Source organism: Alligator mississippiensis, chromosome 5 (genome assembly GCF_030867095.1).
Source record: "Alligator mississippiensis isolate rAllMis1 chromosome 5, rAllMis1, whole genome shotgun sequence".
Classification (NCBI taxonomy): domain Eukaryota; kingdom Metazoa; phylum Chordata; order Crocodylia; family Alligatoridae; genus Alligator; species Alligator mississippiensis.
In genome coordinates, this window is record NC_081828.1 from 202,552,291 (window position 1) to 202,578,871 (window position 26,581).

At 46.1% G+C, this 26,581-nt stretch overlaps 1 protein-coding gene across 1 annotated transcript in view; it reads left to right on the forward strand.

The window, feature by feature from the left end:
- Nucleotides 1-26,581, forward strand: part of PTPRN2 (protein tyrosine phosphatase receptor type N2) — a 1,024,661-nt gene that overhangs the window by 873,129 nt on the left and 124,951 nt on the right. Inside the window, exon 13 of the mRNA XM_019498778.2 lies at nucleotides 17,127-17,339. Coding sequence (XP_019354323.2) covers nucleotides 17,127-17,339 — 213 coding nt within the window. The remainder of the gene's footprint in view (nucleotides 1-17,126; nucleotides 17,340-26,581) is intronic.

Here is a 26,581-nt window from a genome sequence, read left to right on the forward strand (position 1 = left end):
ACAAATTTACAAAACAATCAACCCTATATCATACACACACACACACACACACACACACACACACAATTATTATTCAAAAATGCAAGTGAACAATAAAACAATCCAGAACAAAGGATATTGATTGGGCAACCTTATACTCTATAAATATACAAACTATTACTTCAGCTTATTCACATAAATTATAAGGCACAGTCTACAAATATAACAAGCAATCCTTAGACTACCTGGGTGCCCTCCAGAGCAGGGGCGCTCCCCGTCACTCCTCCCCACTCCCAAGGTATCACTACAGGACAAGAGGTGGGGGAAAAGAAAAGAAGAGGGAGACCCAAAAGGCTCCTAAGCCCATGCTGTCACCCAGGAGCGGCCCACATAGTGCCCCTTCACCACCCTGGGGCTCCCTCCCCTGTGGAGACCCTCTCTCCAGGGTTAGTTAGTACTCCACAATCCCAGAGGGTTGCCTCCCATTCTCCAGGTTGAGCTCTGTTCCCCGCTGGGCTTTCCTGCCGCCCAACTCTGCTGCCACCGACCTGGCTTGGCCACACGCACAGCTATGTGAAGCAGGCACTTCACCTTGTGCTAGAGGTTGGAGTGGAGGCCCAGGCAGCCTTGTGCAGCACTGGGGCTCAGTCTGCTCCCAGACCCTCTGGGCAGCATCTTCTGCACTGAGCTACTGCCCTATACCAGCTGCTGTAGACCCTGAGCCACCTCAACTGGCTCCCAGGGTCTCTCACCCTCCATGCAGCCCCTCCTGCACTGAGCTCCCAGCCTCGTGCAGAGGTTGGGGACCTGAGCTGCCCAAGTGGCTCCAAAGATCCTGCTCCATGCACCGGCCTGCACACCGTGTCTCTGGCCGCACGCCAAAGGTTGCAGACCCCAGCCACCTCACACAACTCCCAGAGTCCGTGCACCGTGCTGCACACCGAGAGCCTAACTGCTGGAGCTGCCCAGAGCTCCCCACCAATAGAAGTCTTCAGGGGCTCTTCCAGGGTACTGCTTTGCCCTGCTGAGCAGTGCTGCTCAGCTCTTCTAAGCCTCACTCTTCTCTCTTCTCCATCCCCAACCCTTCTCCCTCATGCTGGGCACACAGCTCCTTTTATACTCTCCAGGGCTCCGCCCCTGAAGTCTTCCAGACCTGACAGTGTTGCAGTCTACAATCAGGTCTGGGGGAGCTCCTCTCCCCCTCCTCTCAGGAAAGGGGCATGATTTAACTCCTCTTGCTGCCTCCTGATTGGTGGATGGGCTCCACCAATCAAAACAGCAGAATCTCAAACCTGGAACTCAACCCAGGTTCCCAAAGGTGAGCCTGCTACATGCTATTCAAACTAAGTTGCCGTTTCTGCAATTAAGCCATTACTTCTTGTCCTGTCCCCTATGGACACAGAAAACAAATGATCATCATCCTCTTGGTAACAACCTGCTTTGCATTTGAAGGCTGATCAGTTTCTCCACTGTGTTCTCTGTTCCAGACCAAACAATCCCAGATCTTCCAACCATTCCTCAGATGGTCTGCTTTTAAGATTGCTTTATTGCTCTCCTCTAGAATCTCTACTTTCTTTTTGGTCTACTCTGGAATCTTTTTAATGTGTTGTGTCTTTCTTCAAATGTGGTGCCCAGAACTGGTGAGTCTCCAATAGTGGAGTGAGTAGAGCTCAGTAGAGTGGAAGAATTCCTTCCGGTGGGTGGCATACTATGCTCCTGTTAATACATGCCAGTATGCTATTAGCTTTTTTTTGCTACAGCTTTACACAGTTAACTTGCAGCAAGCTTGTAATCCACTATAAACTCCAGGTCCTTTTTCTGGAAGACTAGCCCAGCTAGTCTTCTCCCATTTTTGTATTTGTGTTTTAGCTTGTTCTGGCTTAAGTGCAGTACTTTGCACCTCCCAGTCTGACCTTCAGCCACTGATGGATGGCTGTTTGAGCACAATTATCCAAGCTCTATGCACTCACTTTACACTAGTTTCATTTAGGTGATATTTCCTTAACTTACTCATCACGAGAATGTCACGGGAGACAGTGTCAAAAGACATACCACAATCTATGTACGTCACATCTACTGCTTTACTGTCATCTACTAAGCCTGTAACCTTGTCACAGAAAGAAATTTGGGTTTGTTACGCATGATTTGTTCTGACAAAGCCATGGTGGCTCTTCCTAATCACCTTGTTATCTTCTAGATGCTTGGAATTTTTTTCATGATTTTCTGTAGTACTTTTCCAGGTACAGAAGCAGGGGCAATGCGTAGGGGGTGCACGTGGGTGTACGTGCACCCTCTGAGCATGGTGGTGCACCCCCTACAAAAAGGGGGTGTCTGCTGGTGGTCACCGACCCCTGGTTGGCACTTGCCGACAGCGCTGGCGGCTTTTTGTGGGAGCTCCCGCTTACTGCCACTGCACTCCTGCCGCCACCACCATGTTGCTGCCACTGCTGTGCCCCCCTAGCCGCTGGAAGCACGCGTCGTTCATATATGGAAGTCATCCTTACTGGTCTGTAATCCCCTGGGTCTTCCTTTTTCTCTTCTATAAATATAGGTACTTTATTTGTCCTTTGCCAGTAATTTGGGAACTCACCTGACCACTTCTCTTGCCCCCCCTAAAAGATAATGGCCAGTGGTTCTGCAATTATGTCAGCCAATTCCTTGAGTACTCTAGGATGAATGTCATCCAGCCTTTCTGATTTGAAAACACAGTTTGTCTGAGTCTCCCACATGTTCTTTCTCTACTCCAAGTTAATTATCTCCCCTCCCCCACCATTCTCACTGCTAACTGCATTTAGTATTTGACCTTTTTTATGAAGAAATAAGACTTCTTGAAAGTTACCCAGTTTCTTTTTGTTTCTTGCTCTTAACCTTTCTGCATGTGTCATAAAGCCTCTTTAATTTTAGAGTGTTTTTATCTTAAGAGAACCAGGTAGATTAAAGCAGCATTGGCTTATATGACATATCTATTTGCTTAACCGCCTACTTTGAATTCCATTTAAATCAATGAACATTTTCCCATTTACTTCTTGGGGTGCAAACTTAGGAGAAAAAAACTTTTTTGGCTTCTGTTATAGGCAATGATGCAGTGAAACAGCAAATGGTATGTGATTCTATGTCTGACACCATCAAAAAGATGGTTAGGTAGAGCCTAGTTCCAGGATCCTCATTAGGGCTAGGGACAAAAATGATACATAAACCAATATAACTGATTCAAATCTGTAACACCACAGAAGTTCAGTGTACATAAACTGCTTTCAAACTGGCCAAAACAGGTTTAAGATAAACCTAGATGGATGTAGTATCAGACTTAACTGATTTAGATTAAATCAATTTATTGGACTTCTGTCCCAGATCCCCTCCAGTTTCAAGCTAACTCACAGTCCCCTACCATCCCCTTGCAGAGTGGATGGGTTAGCTTTGGCCCAAGCTGTCTGTTCCAGCAGAGCAGGGAGGCATATGCTCTAGCAGCTCCCAGCTTCTGGCCTGGGCCACTGCAGACATGTGGCTACATTTCCAAATCAAAAGTGAATGTGTGTTCACTTGCTTATTGGTTCAATCTACACAGCTTAAACTAACCTGTGAAAGTTGAATTGATTTAGCTTTGGATATTTTGACTGTCTGTACTTAGCCTAGAGGTGGTGCTAATAATAATTCTTATCTTTCCAATGTGTGAATGTGGATCATAATTTGGAACCAAGGCCCATAGTTTCATAGTTGGTAGAATCAGAAGGGACCTAAGTAGATCATCAAGTCTAACCCCCCTGCCATGGGCAGGAAATAATGCTGGGGTCAAATGACCCTGGCTAGGTAATTATCCAGCCTCCTTTTAAAGACCCCCAGGGTAGGAGCCAGCACCACTTCCCTTGGAAGTTGGTTCCAGATCCTAGCCGCCCTGACTGTGAAGTATTGCCTCCTGATATCTAGCCTGAATCTACTCTCAGTCAACTTATGGCTGTTATTCCTTGTTACTCCTGGTAGGGCTTGGGGGAACAGGGACTCTCCCATAGCTTGCTGGTCCCCCTTGGCCAGTTTGTAGACGACCACCAGATCCCCCCCTCAGCCTTCTCTTGAGTGGAGGCTGAACAAGTTCAGGTCCCGTAGCCTCCGCTCATAGGGCCTGCCTTGCTGCCCCGATCATGCAATTGGCCCTCCTCTGGACCCAAATGAAGGTCACACAATAATGTCAGTATTAGAAAGCTTAAATAAAGCTGTACCATAGATAAAGGTAGTGCGGTATGGGACACACAGTACTATTTACTTGTACTTATTTCCAATTGATAAATTGCTATGGTATATACAAAACTTAAATTTATTAAAAGTTGTCCTAATGCCACTTTTCATACGGAGGATTTTCTGTAGTTGTCACAAAGATGCAATATGGAATGGGCAACTATAAACAGGGGGAAATTGTATGCACAAAATTGTTGTATTAAAGAATGTGTAGTCCATGCTGTGGAGCTTGAGAGAGATCCATTTGAATACCTCTAACGAATTCTATAGACACATTTTACTATTTAAATTATTATACAAAAAAATTAAAACTAACACTAGTATGCTAACTGCAAGTTCACATAGGTCAAAGGTAAATAATGATGAGGACCAGTTCTCTTTAACATAATTTGTGTTTGTACTGTGCCAGTCATAGTCAGGGGATGAGCTAGGAGTAGTGATGATGTTACTACTCCTTCTAGCAAAAAGAGTACTTCTTTATTTGCAAAGTTCCAAATGAGGTTTTGATGTTGGCTCATATTAAATATATTGTTTCATGCGAAAGTATGATCTTTAAGTCAGAAACATAAAAAATATTGAGCTCCACATTGTGATTTTATATTTTGTATTACTATTTTAGTCCTTTAATAAAAGTGTTATGCTTTTGTTAAACCAGAGTATACTCATACCTAGCACTTCCCTTCATTCTTTGCATGTACATTACTGATACATTTTACTTTTGAATGAAAACCAGATACATTTGAACTTGCAGTGACAGCCATATTTAATTGTAACAAGATGACAACACAAAATAATTTATTTTTCCTGAAAACATCCCCAGCAAAATAGCTCTGGGACAGTTCTTAAATTATTTTATTGTACTGTAGTTTAGTTGCACATGTGAAAACTTAAACATACATTTTTAATTTAAATTGAGTTGAAGGCTAGTTATCAAGTTTTTACATTTCAAATATATAAACACTTTGTTAGACTATTGACCTGCATAGCATAGAACCTGATTTTGCAAGTACTTATTACAGGTATATGTTCTAATTACACCCCTAACTAGTCCTGTTGAATAATGAAGAACAACTCAGGTTAGTCAGGGCCTTGCTACACGGTAACTTTAAGTGGCTTCTGGAGCTCTTAACCACTGGATTGGCTGTATGCTAACACCTTTTAAGTGGCTTAAACCACTTGTTGTTCAGTTTAAAATTACAGCACTCCAAGGCAGGGTTATCTCTAATCTACCTAATTTTGTTCCTGCTCTATTAAGGTGTGTCCACTCTCCACAGCTATTCTGCTGCAATTGAAGTCCTCCAGCATTCCAGGGTGCAGTGGCCTCTCCTGAGTCAGGGTGAACAGGGATGTCAGGCTGCAACAGGGTAGGCACGGCGCCTCATCCCCTGGGAACGTCAGGCAGCGTGTTGCAGCCGCAGTGCCTCCCACCACCACTTGGACTAGCTCTGCTTCCAGTGGGCAGAGCAAGCCAGTCTGAGTGGCAGTGGGAGGGAGGTGCCTCCTGCTGATGCTCAGACCAGCTCACTTCTACCAGGCAGAGCAAGTGCCACAGCCCCAGAGTGCCCAGTGGCCACACTGCAGTGGCTCCCACTGCTGCTCAGACCAGCTGTGCTCCTGCCAGGCAGAGGGAGCTGGTCTGAGTGGCAGCAGGAGGCACCACTCCCCTCCACGCCCCCTCTGACTGGCTTGCTCTGCCTGGCAAAAGTGGAGCCAGTCCAAGCATCAGCAGGAAGCACCACACCATAGCCACTGGGACTGGGCGGAGGTAGCAGCAACCAGGTGGGGAGCAGCCGCCGTGCTGTGCCATGCCATGCTGGATGGCTGCAGCACACCAGTCCACGCCTGGTCACTGCTACCCCCAGTCCCCGGAGGAAGAAGCTTGCACGTGGCCACGTGCTGTGGCCATCCAGCATGGCACGGCACAGTGGCTGCTCCCCACCTGGTTGCTGCTACCCCCCACTCCCCAGAGGAGAAGCTCACATGCATTCTTCAGGTACTTTGCTCAGTTATTGCAGGTTGTTTGCAAAAAAAAAAAGAGCGAGTGAATAAAACATTTTATGTTTCTCCCTAAAAAATGTTGCTTTTTACTTGTGTGTGGCCTGCGAGTGATTTTTCCTATGGGTCAGTGGCCCGCAATAGGAAAAAGGTTCCCTACCCCTGCCCTAGGGGTTTGCAGATTTGGACCTTAATTTGAGGACCTAAAGAGACATGCTGTTAAAACATTCATCGTCTCCTAATTATAAATTTGGAAGCAATCTTTATGTATCTGTCTGTCTTCAATTAAAAATAGTCCTAAGTCATTTGTAGAATAGAAACACTTTTGTATTGTTCATTTTCCATTTATCTTGTGTCATAATGACTAGCAAGAGCATCCGTCTGTCTTCTGCTGTGGCCTACCTCCTAGAAGGAAATCAGATGCATGTCTAAGACATCATGCCATCCTTTATTAGGTTGAATATTAAAAGTAATCTGTGCATTTGCTTTTTTGGTAAATCTGTAACCACTGTGCACAGGTGGATCAGAGATACCCAATGGGCTTTTTGTGTTTATTTTGAAAAGCACTGTAAAAGGAAACCTGCACTTGTTTAAAAACATCTAGAAAGGCAGCAGTGTTTATCCCATTGACTGTCTTTAGAAGTGGTATTTTATCAGAATGCTACTTTTAAAGGGACAATGTCAACCTGCTTTAGGGCTGAGCTGGCCTTTTTCAAACAGTGATTTCAATCTCACTAAGGAGAAAAAAACCCCAAACCTTTCTACATCTTTTCATATTTTTTTTTTTTTTTAAAAAAGGCTCAGTGAGAATACAGTGCATGAGACTGGACTAATCAGTAATAAAAACTGTATCCAAATTTGTTTGCTGAGATTAAATTTTATTAATTGAGATTATATTAATGCCATTAAACTAAAGAAAAATGTACTCAATTACTGAGTGTTTCACATGGTTTCTGAAGTAGATATCCAGCTTGAACTGAGTTGATCATTTAAAACCTCAAGACAGATTAATTAGATTCATATCTTAGCCAAAATGAAATCATATTCTTAATAAATCTAAGAGCTCTGGAGTTTGCTGGGAAGAGTGGTCTTTGTACTGCTTCTCACTGCAGAACAAGAGAAAAAGGAGGTGTCTTGCTAGTATAGTGTATAAAATTTACCAACACTTGGTTTAAAAATGTATATTAAAAACAAATCTTAGGAACATGATTTGAAAATTGAATGCTTTCTATAGGATATATGCCTTTTTCATTCCACAGAGTATCTATCTTCCCCTTAGCGTGTACACATGTCAATTTAAGGTAAATATTACTCAGCTTGAATAAATTGTTTGTACAATATGCATCGGAAGCTGTAGAAAATATTTGGAAGAGAATTTTTCTTCGTGGGATGAATGAAATTCAACTTTGATTCATCCCAAGATCCTCAGGGGCAGGAAATATCTTTCAAAAGTCCTATACGACATGCTAGGATTTGCATTTAAATAGTGAGGCTCCAAAGGGTATTAGATAAAACTTTTCAACAAAGCTGGAGCGTCATTTATTTTCATTTGTTGTTTTGTTATGGAATTATCAAAGATCCTTCAGAGGAAAGTAAGCAGACTTCATGGCACACGTTAAGTATGCAATAGCAGTAAAAAATAACTAAACCTAAAGTATAACACTGCAGTCATATTGGTGGAAAAGGAAGTCATGAAAAGTTCCCGAGAATGTAAATGCCATTTTAAATTTTCAAAATTCAGCCAAGTGCTAATATTATTGGAACGTTTTAATATGTCTGTGTTCCTGAACACATTAAAGATACAGTTGTATTAAATATTAGAATATGTTTTAAGGATGGAAATATTTCAAATATATCTTTCACATTTGGAATATCAGTCTGCTTTAAGTTTCAGAATATTAATATTTTGATTTTTATTTCCTCAAAACAGAGATAAAATGTCTCAAATTTGGTTTTTCACTTTGAATTTGAAAGACTTCCAATCAAACCAAAAGTTTTTTTAATAAATGCATGACTTATGTCAGTCTTTTGCCTTCCTGTTTAAAATTACATTTTCTCAGATACCTTTATATACTCATGCCACTTTTATATATAGCACGTGGCAGTTATGGGATCCTTAAATTGAAAATGAGCCTTTGTCACAGAACATTAAGTTTTATAAATAACATCTGTAGAAGGTGCCTTAAAATCAGCTTGAATGGTATATAGAAATCATTTAGAGCAATTTAAGTAATTTATATAACATATCTATCATAGACAGGTGTGTTTGCATTTCTTATCTGAAAAATGCGGAAGTTTTAAATGAATAATACATTCATTATTCTATATGAAAATAATGTAATGCATAGAACATACTTCTAATGTATTTTTAGCCTCCCGCTGAAAATATTTCTTTGGAAATGTCACAGAGTTAATAGAAAGGTATCAACTGAAGTGTATAGTTAAATAACAGCCAAAGGTCTCTGTTTTAAAAAAGTAATTAAAATGAAGACTTGGGTGTTTAATAGTAACTGGTTCTCTCCTGTGGCTGTTGGAAGTCAATTCTGTGTTGAAGCAATTGGCTGTCTAACAGTTTGGAAAGCAGACCATCTATTTCTCTGAGAACAATAGTGCCAGGTTTTGTGAATAAGGGAACTTGTCTGCAAAGGGGCTGAGCTCTGCCCCGGCCCGGGACGCAGCTCAGGCGGGGAGCGACGGGCCGAGCCCAAGGCCGGCCTTCAGGGGAGGTCGGCCGCTCTCGGCGCTTAGCGAAGGTGGGCGAGGAAGCCGGTCCGACCACCGCGTACTGAGTGATCTCAGAGGAAGCGCGCGGCGCTAACGTGACGCGTCGTGTAAAAACACCCGAAGGGCTGTAGCAGCAATGTGCCGCATCAGCCGTAGGCGGGCGGTAGATTGGCAGCTCTCGTGCGGCTCGGCCGAGGCAGGGAGCGGGGAAAGCGGCGCCGGTCCCCCCGGGGAAAGCGGGGCGGGCGGGGACATGCTCTGCCACGTGCGCGGCAGGGACGAGCCGCGACACTTGTGTCCCCCCCTCGGGGCCGCGCCTCCTCCTCACCCCTCTCCCTCGGCGGCCGGCGCCCGGGGGCAGCGCGGGGCAGGGGCAGGGGCTCCCCGGGGCGGCGGCAGCGCGGGGAGCTGCTCCCGGCCCCGGCGGGTTTGCCCGAGGACGCGGCTCCCCCGCTTTCTGCTCCGGGCCCCCCCGCGGCCGGCGGCGTCACCGCCACCTCAGCACCACGTGCCCGCGGCGGGGGCGGCGGCAGAAGCGGAGCCACTCCGGATCCGGGCGAGGATGGCAGCGCGCCCCCTTCCCCGCCGGAGTCCCGGCAGAGGGGGCACCCCGTCGGGGCTGCAGCCCCGGGGACGGGACGGGACGGGACGGGAGGGGCTGCCGGGGCGAGGGGGAGGCGGGAGCTGCGGGGAAGCGGCCCGGCTGTCTGGGGCCCACGGGGGGCTGCCACGTCCAGCTGTCGGGAGAGGGGGGAACAATGGAGGGGTGTCAGGGGCCTCCCCCGAGCCCGGCATCTGCGGCTGACGCGACCCCGCCGCCCCCCCCGGCGCTCGCTGCAGCTGGGCCGGGGCCGGGGCCGGGCCGCGCCCCCCCCCGCCATCGCCGCGCTGGAAGGGCTCGTGCCGGGCCGGGCGCAGGGAGGACGCGGGCCCCAGCGCGTGACGGCCCGGCTTGTGCCCAGCGGGGCGGAGGCTGGGCGGGCGGGAGGAGCCGGGGCAGGTTTTCTTCGCCGCTTTTTCATGCAAATGCCGCCGGGTTTTCCTCGGGGCTCCTGCTCGCCCGTGTCCCCGCGCCCCCATTGTTCTCCCTCCGCTTCCATCTTGCAAGTGGCACCAAAAAAAAAAAAGACTGTGAGTGGGGGGGGGCGAAACCCCAAGCAGCTTCACACGTGAGTGACAAAGCCGATGTCCATTCATAGTCTCACTCCGGCGAGGGGTTTATTAGCGGTCCCGGCCTCCTTAGCCAATTGCTGTCAGCAACATGTGGAGGGGAGGCATCGCTATAGCAACCGGTGGATGGGCCATGTGCTGCAGCCGGCAGGGGCTGCGAGCGGGCGGATATAAGGAGGGGCAGAGCCCGGGCGCTGCGGAGTCTCCCGCGCCCCGCGGTGATGGACAGCTCCGCGGGGACCGCCGCGCCCGGCTCGGCCCCTCCGCCCCGTGCGGCCCCCGGGGCCCGGGGGTGGCGGGCGGGAGCCGCGCCGCGCCCAGCCCCGGCCGCGCCGGCCCGCCTTTGTGTCGGCTGCGGGGCGAGCTGCAGAAGTTTGGATTTCTAGCGCGGGTCCCCGGCTGCCCCGGCCCCGGCACCAGGTAAAGACGGGCCGGTCCGTCCGCGGGCGCACGGTGGTGGTGGGAGCGGGCAGGCTCCCGGGGCGGCCACCCCCTCCGCCGGGCGGGCAGGCCGGGCGCCATCACCTGCGGGGCCGGGAAGCCGCAGCCCCAGGAAGGTCCCCTCCGGCGCCGCGTGCTGCGCGCTGCTCTCGTCGGATCCGCGCCTCGGACTTGTTGGCAGCGAGACCGGAGAGTTTGGACGGGGAGAGCTGCCGCGGCCCGGCCTCGCGCCCTCGGCCTCGCCCTTTGTGCCCCCAGCCCAGGGTAGGTGTTTTAAGCTGCGGCTCCTTGCTGCTCGCAGGTCGCTGAGAAGCGTGCAGGCGTGGAAGTGCCTGGGAGTGACTCGGAGCTCTTTGTTGTGGATGTTGATTTCCCGTTTTTTGGGGTTTTTTTAATCGGTGTCGGTAGTTTTGTCTGATCCCCTGCGGGAGACGGGCCGTTGCTGCAGGGAGAGCCTTGGAGCGGGCCCCTGTGCCCTAGCACTTCGCTCTCCGGAGACAGCACCTTGCGTCGCCACCCGGCTTGGAGGGGGCTTTATTTAATCCCTAAATTATACGCCTTCCAAATCAGCATTAGTTCAGCCTTGGCAAAGTCTTAGATTTCCTCTGGTGCGTGTTGATCGGGCTCGGCTCTGATCGAGCATCCTCTCTGGTCTGGCTCTGACAGTCGCTGCCCAGGACCGGCTCGCACGGATCCTGTGTCTACCTGCTCTGCGCCGGCCGAGGGAGCGCATCGCCTGCTCCGTGCTGAGCCCCTGCTCCTGGGGCGGCGGAGTCCCGCCAGGACAGGCCCACAATCCTCTGCCTTCAGCATTTCCCACCTCTTCCTCTGTGTTTTCTTCAAGTTGTTGGCAGGTGTAAGACAAAGTGTGTGGTTGCAGGCAAGTACATTTTGCAACTATCACATATACACACGCAGCCACCCCCCCCCACCCGTCACACACACACACACACACACACATACACACACACACACACACACCCTATAGGTTTCACATCCATACGGACACGCACCCTGTTTCACACATGTTTCACACACACCATTTCACACACACACACCCTCTATGTTTCACACACATGCTCACACCCCCCCTCCGTTTCACACGCATACACACACCCTCTATGTTTCTCACACACACACACACTCCCTCTATATTTATTTCTACTCTATGCCAGGACAGCCCATATTGCATTCAATTTTCCAGACACGGTCACAATTTCCAGGCTCTTTCTTAGGTTTAAAATGCTTAACTTTGAATTGAAGCTTTCTGTCATATTTTTAAAGTAAAGCGGGGAAGCCTTCAGGAAGATGCTGAAGTGTCCAAATCTCATTCTTTTCTTTCATTTCTACTCAGGAGAACTTTTACAATCTTTTCTCCTATGCCTGAAGAAGGGTGCTTGTGCCCGAAAGCTTGCAATTAAAGACATTTTGTTTTACAAAGATCAGGTTGGTCTAATGAAAGAGATGCTCCCTCAGATCTCATCCTGCTCTTCACTCTTCCTCCCAGCCCATAAACTTCTCTTGGACACTCCTCGCTGGGCGCAGGAGGCTGCAGGGTGCCGAAGAGTGGAGTTTGTGTTTGGTTGGTTGGTTTTTTACTCTAACCAGAAACTTCACTTCTGTTTATTGCCTGTAAGAAAGAAGAGGGAAATATCAGCCATTGATCCAGGGATCTTTGAACTGGCTGAATTCTTGATTTTATTCACTCATTGTTCAGGATATTAATCCTCCGAAAAGGTATAGAGAAGCTCCCGAGTGCTTTGTGGTGCTGGAGGTTGAGGCAGGATCATTGTGCCCCTTCACATGAATAGATCTGTGGCTCTTGCCGTGACCTTTCTCAGTGATTTGAATAAGCCGGAGTTCCCAGAAATCCATCTGCCTTTTGTGCTCGTCGATTTTGTCTAATCTTTCCGACCCCTCTATGGAGTCCAAAAGAAGGGAAAGTGCCTTCCCATCCGATTGCATCCCCAAGAGTGAAAGCGTTAAATTGACCTCGTTTCAGGTGATGAACTGGCATCTGCTGGAAGTGATGCTGAGGCAGCGTGTGGGGGTGAGGGGAGAGCAGCGCCGAGGGGTTTTAACTAGAAATCCCTTGCCAACCCCAAGGAGCGGCACCTTCCTCCCCCAGCAGGCGGGTGACTTGGGATTGCGGCCCGAGGGCGCTGGGGGCGTTCAACATCAGGCCCCGCTGCCCCATCTCATGCGCTCAGGCAGGGAGGAGAAAGGGAAGAATAGCATTTTCCACACTTTGGCTGTGGCTTCTTGTCTTATACAGAAGGCATTTTCCTCTGTGCACATCTCCAAAGAGGATTCTTTCCTTCTTTTTCTCTTTTTAAGCTTGTCTTGCTATGCATTTGTTAGTCTTTCTTTGCCTAGCAAAACTTAACCATGCTGGTGTGCAAACTGTAACGCAGCAGTCAGGGGGGATCGCCTGGACTAAAAATCAGGGCATAGTTTTCGATTTCTTTAAACAAAGCTACAGTCTCCCTACTTCATGTTGTCACTATGAAGACCGTGATAAACAAGCTGTATACGATCGTCTCTATTTTATTGTACTGGCAGCTACCCCCAAAAACCTTTCCTTATTAGAAACTGCTGAACGAAAACTTATTTTCAGGTTGTTTTTTTTGTTTTTGGTTTTTTTTTAAGAATAATTATTTTCTGGCAGAATCCCTTTCTTCTGCCTAGGCACTCTTCCCCCCCCCCCCCCCCCCCCCCCCCCCCCGCCTCCGTGAATGGCAGATTTGCAAGTACAATTTCATCTGCACAGAGGAACAATAGCTTTCAGTTGCACAAAGGATTTCTCCCACCCTGAATCCAAACCACAATGCCTCTTGCTCTGATAATAGCTTCTGAAAAGATTTTGTAATGCAGAGAATTAATACATGATTATTTCCGCCTCACTTCTCTCATTTATTAGATTCTGGAGTGAATTCCAAATTAAAAATAGCAGTCTTCAGTTTTTGAACTTTGTAATATTTGAGGACAAATCCCATTCGAAAGTTTGATGCCCATGTTTGCTCAGAAATCTGCTTCCAGTGTTTCTTGATGCTCAGGAGTGAGCTCTTCAGGACAACTGGTACTTAACTCCAATAAATGTTACAGACTCTGGCTAAGGGAGCCGAAACACTGCGAGAAATAGGTAGTGTCGAGTTATTATTGAGAAATGAATTTTAATGAATACTTTTTTTTCTTGGCAAATGAGTAGAAAGTCTGCCTGCACTTAATTGTCAGACAAGGTTTTATCCCCGCCTAAAAATAGCTTTAGAAATTCCCAAATCCTAGTCCAGATTCTGTCTCTGGCTTCCGCAAGAGTTTTTGCTGGAGGAAGAGCACGGAGTGCGAGCAGGAAAAGAAAGGATGCCGCGGATCTGTCCGGAGGGCAGGGTTCAGCACGGGCTCTTGCTCCAGGGGGACCCACACTTCAGGCCTAGGGGCCGAGAAGCGGTGCGCAGGGAACTGCCCGGGCAGTATTTCCAGCAGTTGGCTTGGAGTTTCTTTGGCATTTGAACACTCACAGACCCAAACATGCCATGTCTTGAACCAAATGCTACGTTTCTCTTCGATTATATTAGAATAGCTGCTGGCTTCTAAATGTGCCTAGAAATGTTCAGTGCCACCAGATTCATCTGCACCAGAAGAGCCCCCCGGGCTCAGGGCCTTTCTGTTCCGTCCCCCTGAAACCCGAAGTCAGACTGGTCTGGAGGCCCTGAGCTGGCAAGTGCGGACTGAGCCGCGTCTTGGCCCCGCTTGTGCCTTCCACGGACAAGGCAGCTCTGTGGGCCTATGCAGGAGGCCAGGGTCCGTGGGACCCAGTGGGATGCGCCTTTGCCGGTGGCTAAAGTCTGGAGGTGGTTTGTGCCTTAGGTTTTAGGAAAGAAATAATTTGTTTTTTCTTGTTAGGCAACAACTCTCGTCCCCCCCGCAGGTGCTCGGGCGAGGGGCGCGGGCACACACGGGGCAGGGCAGGGCTAGCCCGGGACCGGCTTCTGCTTGGGAGACATTGGACTGGAAATGCCACGATCATCACCAGTATTTAAAGCTTTCCCTTCCCAGGCAGGCCTGTTCTGTGGCCTTGTTGCATCCCCTCGGAAAGAGCTGCGGATCCCGCGGGCCCTCGGGAGGCTGCTCCCGGCCGCGGGGGCTGAGGGCGGGCGGGGCCGCCCCGCCTGAAAGTCTTTCTAGCGGCTTTCCAGTGAGATCCGCGGTCAGGAGCAGTCGGTGCTTGTTACAGTGGGCGCGGGTTGTTCTCCGTGGTTGCTTCGAAAGAAAGAAAATCGCGAAACAGGACGCAGTGGCTCCAGCCCAGCCAAGCAGCTGGGGGGTGCCTCGGGCCGGGTGGCGGCTGGCGGCGGGGGGGTCCTTGAGTGCCGGGACATGGCCTGTCACTGGCTCCAAGGCCAGGCTCCCTGCGGGACCCGACTGCGGGGCGGCTGTGGCCCTGCACGCCCGATCCTCCCTGTCCTGCCTCCAAATTTGTCCCCAGCCCGCTCCCCGCGCTGCAGCGGCCCCGCTACCGGTGCCGGGACGGCTCCCGGCCCTTTGCCCGCCCCGGGGCTCCGCTCTCCGGAGGGCGGGTGCCCTGCCCCGGGACAGTCCTGGCCCGCGTGGGCTAGGGGGCCGGCCCGGCCCGGCCGAGGGCGGAGGCCGGATGCGGGTGGCCGCTGGGGACCGGGCCGGGGGGCCCAGGCGGGGGCAGCCTTCGCGGAGCCGAAGCTGCGGCCCCGTCTGGCGGCGGGCCCCGCGTGGGGAGGCCGGGCTCGGGCGGAGCTGTCCCCGGGCGACCCCCCGACGGCTCCGGCTGCAGCGCCCGCGCCCCGGCGGCTGCTCGCGGTGCAGGCGGCGGCGGGACGGGCCCCGGGGGGGTCGGGGCTGGGGGCCCCGCCGCCGCGTGCTCCTGGGAGCTGGGCCCCCGCGGCCCGGAGCGGGCGCCCCCGAGTCTCCTGTCCCGGCCCCCGCGGCGGCTCCCCATCCTCCGCCGTCCCGTTAGCGCCTGGCCGGGGCCGGGATGCTCCGGCCTGGGGGGTCCCGTGGCGCCGGGACAGGTGTCCCGGGCGGGAGACGGGGCCCGCCCGCTCCCCCGCAGGCTGCCGAGATGCGGAGAAGGGCGCAAAGGCTCCCCCCGCCGAGCTGGGCCGGCTCCGGCGCCGCACATGCCCGGCCCGCCCCGCCCCGCCCCGCCCCGCGCCGCGCCCCCCTCCCGGGCTCCGCGCCCAGCAGCCTCCCTCCCCTCCTCCGCTCCCTCCTCCCTCAGCGGCGCGGCCGGGCGAGGAGAGCTGCGCTGGCTGGAGCTCAGCCCCGGCCAGTGCGCCACGCTGGGGGCGAGGAGGCTAATTAACGAGCAGCTCTGGCAGCCCAGCCCGGCGCTAATTGCTGCGGCGCCTTTCTGATGACAAGAGGAAAACGGATCGGCCTGAGACTGGAGCCGCTGCGCGAGGCGGGAGGACGCGAAGAGGCGGCGGCTCAATGCCGAGCCCGCTCCGGGAGGGAGGGAGCGTCCCGAGCTGGCCGGCCCGGCCGGGCCGGGCGTTCATGGGGGAAAGCCCATGCCGTGGCGGCGGAAAGGAGGTCGCTAATTGTCCTCATCTTGTAGCAAGCGGGGCTGAGGCAGGGGCGTGCTTCGCCATTCATTTCCCTGGTAATTGCGAGAGGGGGGGACGCTGGCCAAATGAGTCCTGCTGCAACGAGCGCGCCTGGGCTTTTCATTTCCCTGTTGCGTTTTTAATTGTTGCTAATACCGCTTATAATGAAGCTAATGAGGGGAAATGATCGGGCAACTTTTGGAGCACATGGAGACGAGCGAAGTGCACCGGGAGGAGCCTCTCCTATTGCTGCCGCAACAAAACCATATGTGTGGGTCTCTGGAGGAGTTTAAATCGCTGCTTACTTTTTCTTCCCCCTGCCACAGCCAGAAGTGAAGGAGCGACACCTACTTTGGGCGGTTGTTGTTTGGGGGTTTTTTCCCCTCCCAACTTGAGGGGAAAATAATTAAAAAAAAACAAACAAAAAAAAAAGCTGGATCTTTGCTGCCAACAACCCAGCCCTAGTAACACAACTCATAGCTAAAGGGGATACGAGGTGCTCAAGACTCATCTGAATTTTTTTGATCGCTGTGTGCAGGCGGGATGGCTGAGCAGTCACTCACAGGGATTTTTCTCCACTTTTAACTTAAGCGCTCAGGAGGAAAACTCCAGGCTAGAGACTAGACTTTTGCAGGTGTGTGATGCTATGGGTGGAAATATCTCTTCTCACCCCCTCTAATTCTCCTGTGTAAGAGCCTGTTTCATTCATTAGCTTTGCAAACTGTTCCGGAAGGATAAGCCCAGGTAGGTGGGACGTGCATTCTTCTTCTGATGATTTTATTCGTGGTCTTAACATTATTTTGTAGGGAGGGTGTTGCTCCCATGCCTGCCTGTCACTGCTTTCTGCAGAGCCCCTGGACTGCAACTTTGTCTCTGGGCCCATCAGGGTTGGTGCCCCACCCTTGTACTTTTAAACCTGCAGATCTAAACGTTGCTTTCCACCTCCTACTGCTGGATGTTTCTGTAGCACCGGCTCAGGCACTGCCTCCCTTTCCTTCCTTACAGAAAAGCAAACTGAGGCATCTCCCTCAGCAAGCCGAGGAAGAAGACTCCACCAAATTTATCGTCCTCACTCTCCTCTCCATCACCTGCATTATTGGGGTCCTAGTCGCTTCCGGGGTCATCTACTGCCTCCGCCACCAGTCTCATCACAAACTGAAAGAGAAGCTCTCCACTTTGGGCACAGATGCCAGCTCCGATGCCACTGCTGCTTATCAGGTAAGGACCTGCTTTTTCCTCCAGCACTCGCTCTCCCCTGACACTTAAACAGATTATTTATCAGTCCCAGGAGGGATTGTTCATTTATTTAGAGTTGAGGGGGTTGTTTTGTTTTTTACAGTGCCGGCTTGGAGCCTCCCTATTAATAACCTTGCAGATCTGCTGGAGCTGCTTTTTACTGCTGGGTATTAATCTCGGCTATTCTTGTAGTTGCTGTAAATGTGTGTCTAATTAGAAATAGATGGAAAAAAAAGAGCTGCCATTGAGATTCTCTGAAAAATAACATAATATCCATCATCTGTTATCCCCTGCCACTATTAATAACAAAAAAATCTTTAGCGTTGATGAGGGATGGATCAGCAGTTATCTGAAGATGTCTCTCTCTGAATAATCGACGTCTTCAGGGTCTGATATGAAAAGAGCCTTTGACCCGATCTGTTGCCACCTTCTGCCATTATTCAGATAAAGTGAAATATAATGCTGATAGATGGGGAGGTAAACCAGAATGGTTTCCAGGAGAACAATGGTAGCAGATGTGTACCCAGTAACCAGAATATGGCACATGCATCTTCTGAAATAAATCAAAAGCAGCCAGTGCCCAGAGTCAGGTTCAGAGGTATTGGTTTAAATAGACAACTGTGTATTTTTTGAGGATTGTTTAGGATTAATAAGTACTTATTTCATAGTAAATTATCTGCATGAAAATGTTCGTATTGTGGCAGAAACCATGCAAGTGCACTCTGCTGCCCCAGAATATTTGGCTTAAAAAAATAAATAGTAAAATTCCAAGAATAGGCAGATATTTTTGCTATCATCTTGGTTCTTTCACATTTGAAATTAGGTAATACTGTACATTCTGTTTAGCGGTGCTTTTTGAATTAGAGCTACTTACAATTATTTTTCCTTCCTGCTATGTTCTCTTTGTATTCTGGTAGACTGGAGTATCTGGAAGTTTGCAATCGAGGGCCTTAAAGGGAATCATTCACTTTAGCTTTAAAAGTTCTCTTATTTCTGTAACCAATGTATTTAATATCATTTCCACCTATGTGAAGAGGCACAGAGTTCTTCAGTAAAAAAAATGAGGAATTCAAATGATTTCACATAGTAGTTAAAATTTCAGAGGAATGGATTTGCCTCTAATTCTAAGCAGAGAGAGGAAATGTACTTCTAATAGGAAAAGATTAACACTAAGTAAAGAGAATCTGGATTTTTTTTCCAGGTTGGGGGAAGGGGAAAAAAATAACTCCTCAATAGGATGAAACCATTTGGTCTAGGATAAAGTGGGACACAATAACAATTTGTTAGACTAGTGTTACTAACTGTGGTAAAGAAGACGTTGCCTTGATAGTGTTTTTGTTTGTTTTGTAAATGAAAAGCCTGCAACTGGCTTTTTTGTATTTCAGAGACAGTCGTCTTCAGTTAAACATGAAGATGCTTAATTTAACAACAACAAAAATAAAAAGCCCTCCAGGTTCTAAAAGTCACTCTTGAAACTGAATTTGTGATAATTAACAGGACAATCCTCCTAGTGACAGCTCTAATTAATAGTATCTGTAATTAAAATCGTGCCCTTCCAGCAGGAAAATTGTTTGAATTTCTTGGAGTGACCTTTTTTGCCATTTCTCTTGGGGGCATGCTGGTTAAGTTTATATTGATTTTATAATGAGCTCTGGTTTGTTTAATAAGAATCTGTAATCCAGACACTAAATGAAATGGGTGCTTCATTTCTTCTTCAGACTTATATATTTTTAACTTTCTTTAAAATATATATAAGGGTGTGTTTTTCCCAACATTATGTAACAACAATGCTAGTACATAGTATACTGTTCAATTTTTCTGTAGTGAGATCAAATTGATATTCTTGGATATTGATTTAAGAGCCAAATCCTAATTTGCTTGACTTCCATGAATAGCTCCATTGGATTTCAATGGAACTACTGTCATACATGAAAAGGCATGATCTCTAAATCTATATATTCCTAAGGACGCAGCCTTTCTCTTGCTGAAATAAGTGGAGGTTTTGCCATTGGCTTCACCGGCGCATGGAGCAGCCCCTGAACTATGGTCAAACAAAATACTGGGGTGGCCTTGGTGATAACTGTTACCTTCATGAAGCAGCACTAGTTTATCAGGGTTTCCCTGGTTCTTCCTTCAGCAAAATCAGTAAGTTTGCAAAGGCAGCAAAATGGGGATGGTTTGAGCCCCAGTTCTCCAAAAAGTAAAACTAATTATGGGTTGACTAATATTAAATCTGAGGAATACCTTAAATATTTGATGAGGGGAAATTTTTGCATTGCATCCTCAAAATAAGTATCAGGAAAAACTATTTGTGTGCCTGATTCTTGCCTGGCACTCAAAAGGAAACTGCAGCCCAGATTAAGACTGGGAAAGGAAAAGGCCTCAAAATGTTGCTGTGGTAATGGGGCACAAGGAACTCAAATATAAACCCCTTTTACCTTCACAGTTAAATAAGTAGCCAGGGGACTGTTTTAATTACTCCATTTAATTAGTTCACTTTCATAAACAGTGAAATAAGCCAATGGCGCCTGTGCTTGCTGACGTTTTAGGCATGACAGCTTGATAATATGCCAGTGACTACAGCTTAAATAGCAAATCAAATTTGATTTTTAACAATTTATGTCAAGGGGCAAAATGAATAGGCTACTACGCTATTCTAATGTTCAATTCTTAATTAGGAAGAATGTGAAAATATCACTGTATTGAACAACACTTCTAAAACTGAAGTTGTTGCATGTTGGCAGGGTCTTTCAGCAGGTTCCTTATAATTTAGATGGATAATAAGGAATTGTAATTGGTTAAATTGCTGACCAGAGTTCATAGATCATTTGAAAAAGGGTCCTTGATGCACCTGCAGGTCTGCTATAGATAGAGCGAAGTAGAGAAACTGTATTGTCAGTGAAATAACCCTAGTGTTCTTACTAGTGGGAGCTGGGAGTCCACCCAGTCTGTTGACACTATCAGATCTGTAACAGTTGCAATGCAAATCTTACTCTAGTGAAGTCTGCCTAATATCCATGCTGTGCACGTAGCCAATAGTGTATGGCACTGAGGCATAATGAATGTTATGAAACATAGCTGTCCTTAGAACAATCAGGTTGGTTTTTTTTTCCCCTAGGAAGAATATTTCTTATATATGTATTGTGTGTGTTTAAATCTGCTTTTTAAATGAAAGGAGCCAAACCATTTAAAACTTAACAATAAAGATATAAAATTTCAGCCTTCAAGAAGCTGTTAAGTTGTAGCCCAATTACAGTTTGAAATGGCTGGTTTATGATTCTAGATGTTCAGAAGGTTACATAACAGAAACTGCTGGCCTTTAAATCTAGCTGTTCTGCCAGACCCTATTGTAACATTCTTTGAGAAATAAGTAACTTTCAAGCATTTGAAAGGGTAAAGGTACTACTGAGACTTAATTTGTCCCTTGATCAAAAAGAAAAAAAGATGAGCTGGTTTTGTTAGACTGCAGTTAAGGAGCTTTTCAAAATGAATTGAAACGGCATATTTTGTAAAATGCTGCATGTACATAAAATGCAATGTATGCGTAGGCACAAGCCAGCTATTTTTGTGTGCCTCTATGCTGTTTTCTATATCCTTTCTGATCAAATGTACAATAATTAGTTAAATCACTGTCCAGAGTCCATAGATCATTGAAAAAGGGGTGTTTGTTGCACCCGCACGCGTGAATGTGCACACACACAGGCGCACACTCATGTTTTAATTGTTGCTCCTGTTGCTTTGATCTTCTTTGAAAAGCGAGTTTAGTATTCTGCAAGCTCGCTCTCCCTTCCATGACATTTGGGCAGAAGCTCCTTAGGAATCTTCAGTAAATACGCTTTGATTTATTTCACAGCACTGAGCAGATTTTTCTTGTGTGCTTTGAAGCCTTTAGAACAGAGCCCAAATAAGAACGAGCATTCAGGCATCAGGGGCAGCCTGCAAACAGGGCTGCTAAGTGCGCATCTTAGTTGTCACTGCTCCCATTAGGGAGTAATTTATTAATGTAATAGCAGTGTATGTTGGTGTTTGCTACTATTTAGGGATGCCCTGTTGATTTAGGCTGATGTATTTGTGAGTCCTGACGAACCTTGGCTTTTGACCCCCACATAACGTGTCTTTGCACAACCCAGAATTCCTTTAACTCACCAGTGTACTTTATTTTTTTGAATTGGATAATTATACTAGAAACTGCAATGCGAATGGGAATATGAATGCATCACTGATGATGATCTGTGAAATATTGCTGTGATGGAGACCAAATTCACAAGTTAAAATATGCTGGTGCTGACTTGAGTAAACCTGACTCTCTCTTGTGTTGATGCTGTCCTTCTAGAGCTATTTAATTTTGTTTAATGTTAGCACAGAACTTATTTACTTCCTTTAAAGAATGAAGTACAAATATGAAGGCAGAATAGTTTAAAACAAAGTCTTCCTGAAGTCTGCATTCAAGATTCTAGTAGTCCTGTAGAAGTTAATGATATGAAACATTAGGTACTACCAGTGTCAGTGGAGTCATGTCATCAGCTGTTGCAGAATATGGTAGCTGGTCTTGATAGGCAAAACAAAGAGAATTGTATTGAAAACTTCTATTGTAAAATTCAGTCTTAAAAAAGGGTTTTGTCCTGCATAATTCAAAGCAGATGGCAGCATTTTGTTTATTTTTCAAGGTGTGCTTCTACACTTATTTGTAACTAAAGTTGTTTAAAAACTTGTTTAGTATTAATAACCCTTTAAATAATTTGAACAACTGATTCTGACAAAAAATTCTTAAGGATTTCTTTGAACTGGGTCTGATAGAAGGAATTTACTGGAGTTGCTTTTCTCTACTTACCTGTCTTGCAAGTGTCCTGGCTTCATACAGATAACAGTAAGTTACATCTTTTGTAGTTCTGTGTTAGACTCCAAGTATATAGACTGTGGTGTTTCATTTATGAAAGTTTTATTATCAAATACATTTACTTATTTTAATGTTGAAATAGCTACTCCTCTGAGCCATGGACTCTGGTAAAAATAAAATGACATACAGAAAAACAGGATCATTTTATTGTTACTGTGATCAGATTGCCTGTTGGGTTTAAACAATATCAGAATTGTGACCTAAAGCAAACTGACAAGCTGGGAAATGCAACCCCCACTCCCCCACCAAATCTCTTAAAGTATTATATGATATATAAAATCGTTCACTTTTGGAAGCCCCCGCCCATCCCCCCTCCCTTTTCCTAATACCTAGATGAAAGGGTTTGCATTCAAGATGAGGTGCATGCCTATAAATACGCTTATGGAACGTTTCAAGTAAGGAAGGAGTCGAGCAATGATGCTGGGAAGGTGAAAATTTAGCCCCAAGGCTACATTTTTCTTTCATTTCTTTTCTTTTCTTTTTTCTTTTTTCTTTTTTCTTTTTTTTCTTATTAGGAACATACAACATTTGCTGCTTGAACATCATTTTCTCATGTTCTTGTAAGAAGAGAGTCTTGCATAATAGTGTAAAATTCCCAGATGGCTTGTATTACCTATTTGGTAAAAAGTACTTTAGGTAGTACAGTTTTAGAAAGGCCATACTTGCTCATTTTGAAGGATTTATTGTATGTTATATTAACTCATAGTACAAAATATTTTTACATGTTTTTAAAACCTGATTTTCTTTTTAAGAGAAACAAATAAATGGATTCCCTCCCCTCCCCCCCCCCCCCCAACAATTGAAACACAAACCATTGATCCATAGTTTGGGGTTGTTCTAATGTTCAGTTTATATTCAATATGAAAATTATGCTAAAAATAAAAACGTTGTTATATGAAGTGATTAGAAGCATTAAAATATGGATATTTGTTTGACATTTAACAAAACATTTACTTTGGATATCTTGAGGTAAATATTAGATGGCTAAAGAAAATGAAGCAAAACAAGTGGAGTACAAAGGTGGACTTAACTTTTAATGGTTTTGTGAGATTAGTGTGCAGGATGACCTATGGCTACTGTAAAGCAATAGACTATGAGTCTTAAACCTTCCTGTTACGGCAGTAAGATCCAGTACAACAGTTGCATTCAAAAGATCTGTTAAAACACTGTATGAATATCACCTAGAACATTTTCAAACCCCTTTTATTTTACTCTTAAAATTCAAAATATTCTACAAAATAATGCTTAATGAAAAGTGTCTAACTTGAGTGGTAGCTAGGAATACCCAGAATAAATAGTCTTAGGTGTACTTGAACAAAGCAGAATTTTAATTTCTGTCCTACGTCCATTAAGAGCAGTTCACTTCTGCACCCATCTTGCCAGAATGGTTTAGCAGGTACTGTCCAGGCAACACTGCATCCTCCATGGAATATTATTGAAGAGTAAAATCTGCTTATCATAGTGTAAGTGAGTTTTGCTATTCCTGTAATGATTACCTGTTCTCTGAAGTTTCATTACTTTAAAGTGAACATAGAAAAATTTAATATTGGAGTCTGTTAGGAGAGAAATTGCCACCCTCACCATAGACAAGTTTCACTCTCCAAAATTGTTCTTAGACTGTTGCAATGCTGGCAGAACAATACATGCTCGAATGTCTTAGTTGGAGTAGTAATTGGTCTTTATTTTTGAGAGGGTTGCACTTTAAGAACATAGAAAAAATATTAAAATATAGGGGTAACTCCGGGTGGTCCTGAAATGAGAAGGTCTTATACCAATTCAGACTCTGGGGGTGGGGTTTGGTTTTGGTTTTTTAAGAGCAGTTGGCAGTCAACTGGAATAAAGTGCGTGTGTGTTTCCACTTTTTGCCTATTATTTGAATTTATACAATTCAATCAGATTTGTTATTAACTATAGGGTATCATAGGGCTTTACAGAACAAATGAAAAAGGAGGTTCTTGTTCCAAATATCTTATTCGATTAGGATTATGATAGAAGAGAATGCCAAGAAAAAATTAAATTAGGTAAAACTAAATGAGTGATTCCTTTCTGTTATTGGGCATCATCTCTAGTTTAGGAAGTGATATCAGAAAATCCATGCCTTCAGACCTTATAGCCATGCTGAACTGTCCTGTCAGGCTTTTTTTCTTTGGATTATGGGTCTTGAAAGAAACACCTCTTATGCTGATGGGTCCCCTTCCTGGTTTTGGCTCTTTTAAGCGGTAGAAGGAATAACGAGTAGCTGATAGAGAAATGTTCATATCCTTTTTCTTTGCCATTTACAGCAAGAGTTCCAAAGAATTACAGGCCTTGACAGTGATAAGATTGTCCCATGCACTTGAAGTACCTTTAAGACATCTTCCTGGGTTTGCAGCAACAGTTTCTGTTATTTCTCTATCTGATGCAGCAGCCACTGCCTGACTGAAAAAGTCCCGACCCTCTCACCAGCCTTTTGCGTTACACTGCTTTCCCAGACTCATTCCTGTGACACCACTGGCTAGTTTAACACCATGGGCTAACTTGAACTGTTTCAGGTTAGGCTTGGGCACAGCAGAACAGATAGTCCCTCTGTAGTAAATGAATTAGGGCATGATACCTGTGTAATATGAAGAAGCCAATGAGAGTCACAGCCTTGCCTAATGGACTGTGGAACATTTTATCTGCAACTTCAGGTGGTTTATCTTTAACTGGTAAAATAAAGGCAATGCAGATTTCCATGCTTTCCTCCCACCCCAGTAGCTCCACTGACTTGGTTGTCATTCCTGATTTACCACAGTGGAAGTTAAGGGAGAATCAGGCCCATTCTTTCCATTTCTTTTTAGCAATGCTCAGTCTTAGAGGTTTTCTAAAGCACCTATTGTCATTGCATTTAAGCTCAGACAAGTCCTTTGAATGTATGTTCTTTTGGGCTTTCAGCTGCTAATGCTATAACTTGGCTTTATGTATTCCATTCATTTACTTATTTCTCCCCAGATCATTTATGCTAGATAAAGCCGTTCATTTTATCTGTAGAGGTGGGGGGAGGTCTTTAACCATGTGCTTATGAAGAATGTTTGCAGCTGGAAGGCACTCCTCAGGCCAGATTAAGGGTTAGTTTGCTATGCACAAGGGACCACTGAAGATCCTGTCTGTTGGGGTTAATGTTGCTGTGGGGGTTAATGTTGAGCTGCACTATCTAATAAGAGCACCAGCTGGCAATTTGCCTTGGTGACATTCAGCAATAGAATTACTACTGCAACCCACCCCCCATTGGGGACGGTTTGTTCACCCCTGGATGCTGGTTCTACTTCATGGGCTAGTGGGAGACGTAACCCTTTCTTCTTCCTATTCTCTTAAAGGTGGCATGGGAGCAAGTATGAAGCAGAGCCTGAACTGACTAGAAAGTCAGGAAAAATATCATGCTCTAAAATATAAGCTAACATATTTAATGCGACTTTTCAGTACAACTTAGCACTTACTGTAGAAAGGAGAAGTAGCATTTAAATACATGTTGTTTGGTTGTTGCCAGTCCAAGTGTTTGACATAATCATCTAATCCAGATATGTGGCTCAATTTGGCCTTGACACTTATGTAGGTCATGTAGGAGTAAAATATTTTTATGAATCCTCCGCTCGCCTCTTTTTGTCATGAACATTGTAGTTCTTTCAGAACCTGCCTACCTCTTACTACTCTTAAAAATAATACCTAAAATATAGTCATAGTTGCTTTCTTTTCTTATTATTTTTTTACACTATAACAATAGGCCTTTGGGCAAGGGAATTTGGGTGGGATGAGATACAGCTCTGGCTATAGTCGTGTGGTATCACTGTTCAGGTCTGAAGGTGGAAGTGAAGTACATGCTAGCCAAGATATTTGTGTGTGTGTGTGTATGTATGTATTAAATACAGATGCAGCATCCTACAGATGGCTGAGAAAATAAGCAAAAAACCCAAAATAAAGAAAACATCTCTTTTCTACAACAGAGATGCAGTAAAGAACAAAAATACATCTGTTAGATTTGCTTTCTTTTCCCTAGTTTTTGGTACAATTACAGGCAAGAATGTTTAATGAAAAGCAATATGCTTCATCACAACAAAAATCATCTCACTTCTTTCACATTTGTGCTTCATATTCTGGTGGTGAGTGTTGTTACCGTTCACTAAATAGATCCAGTTGACATTGCTTTAAATTCATATGATGTGACCACAGCAAAACTAGAAGAAAATCCGTATAACAACCTTTGTAGAATTGAAATGTTTGAAAGGAACAGTTCTTTGTTTTCAGAGAACACCAGCAGTTTTTGAGTTGAAAGAAATCAAATTTGGTGCAGATAACTTAACCAAGTGGGGAA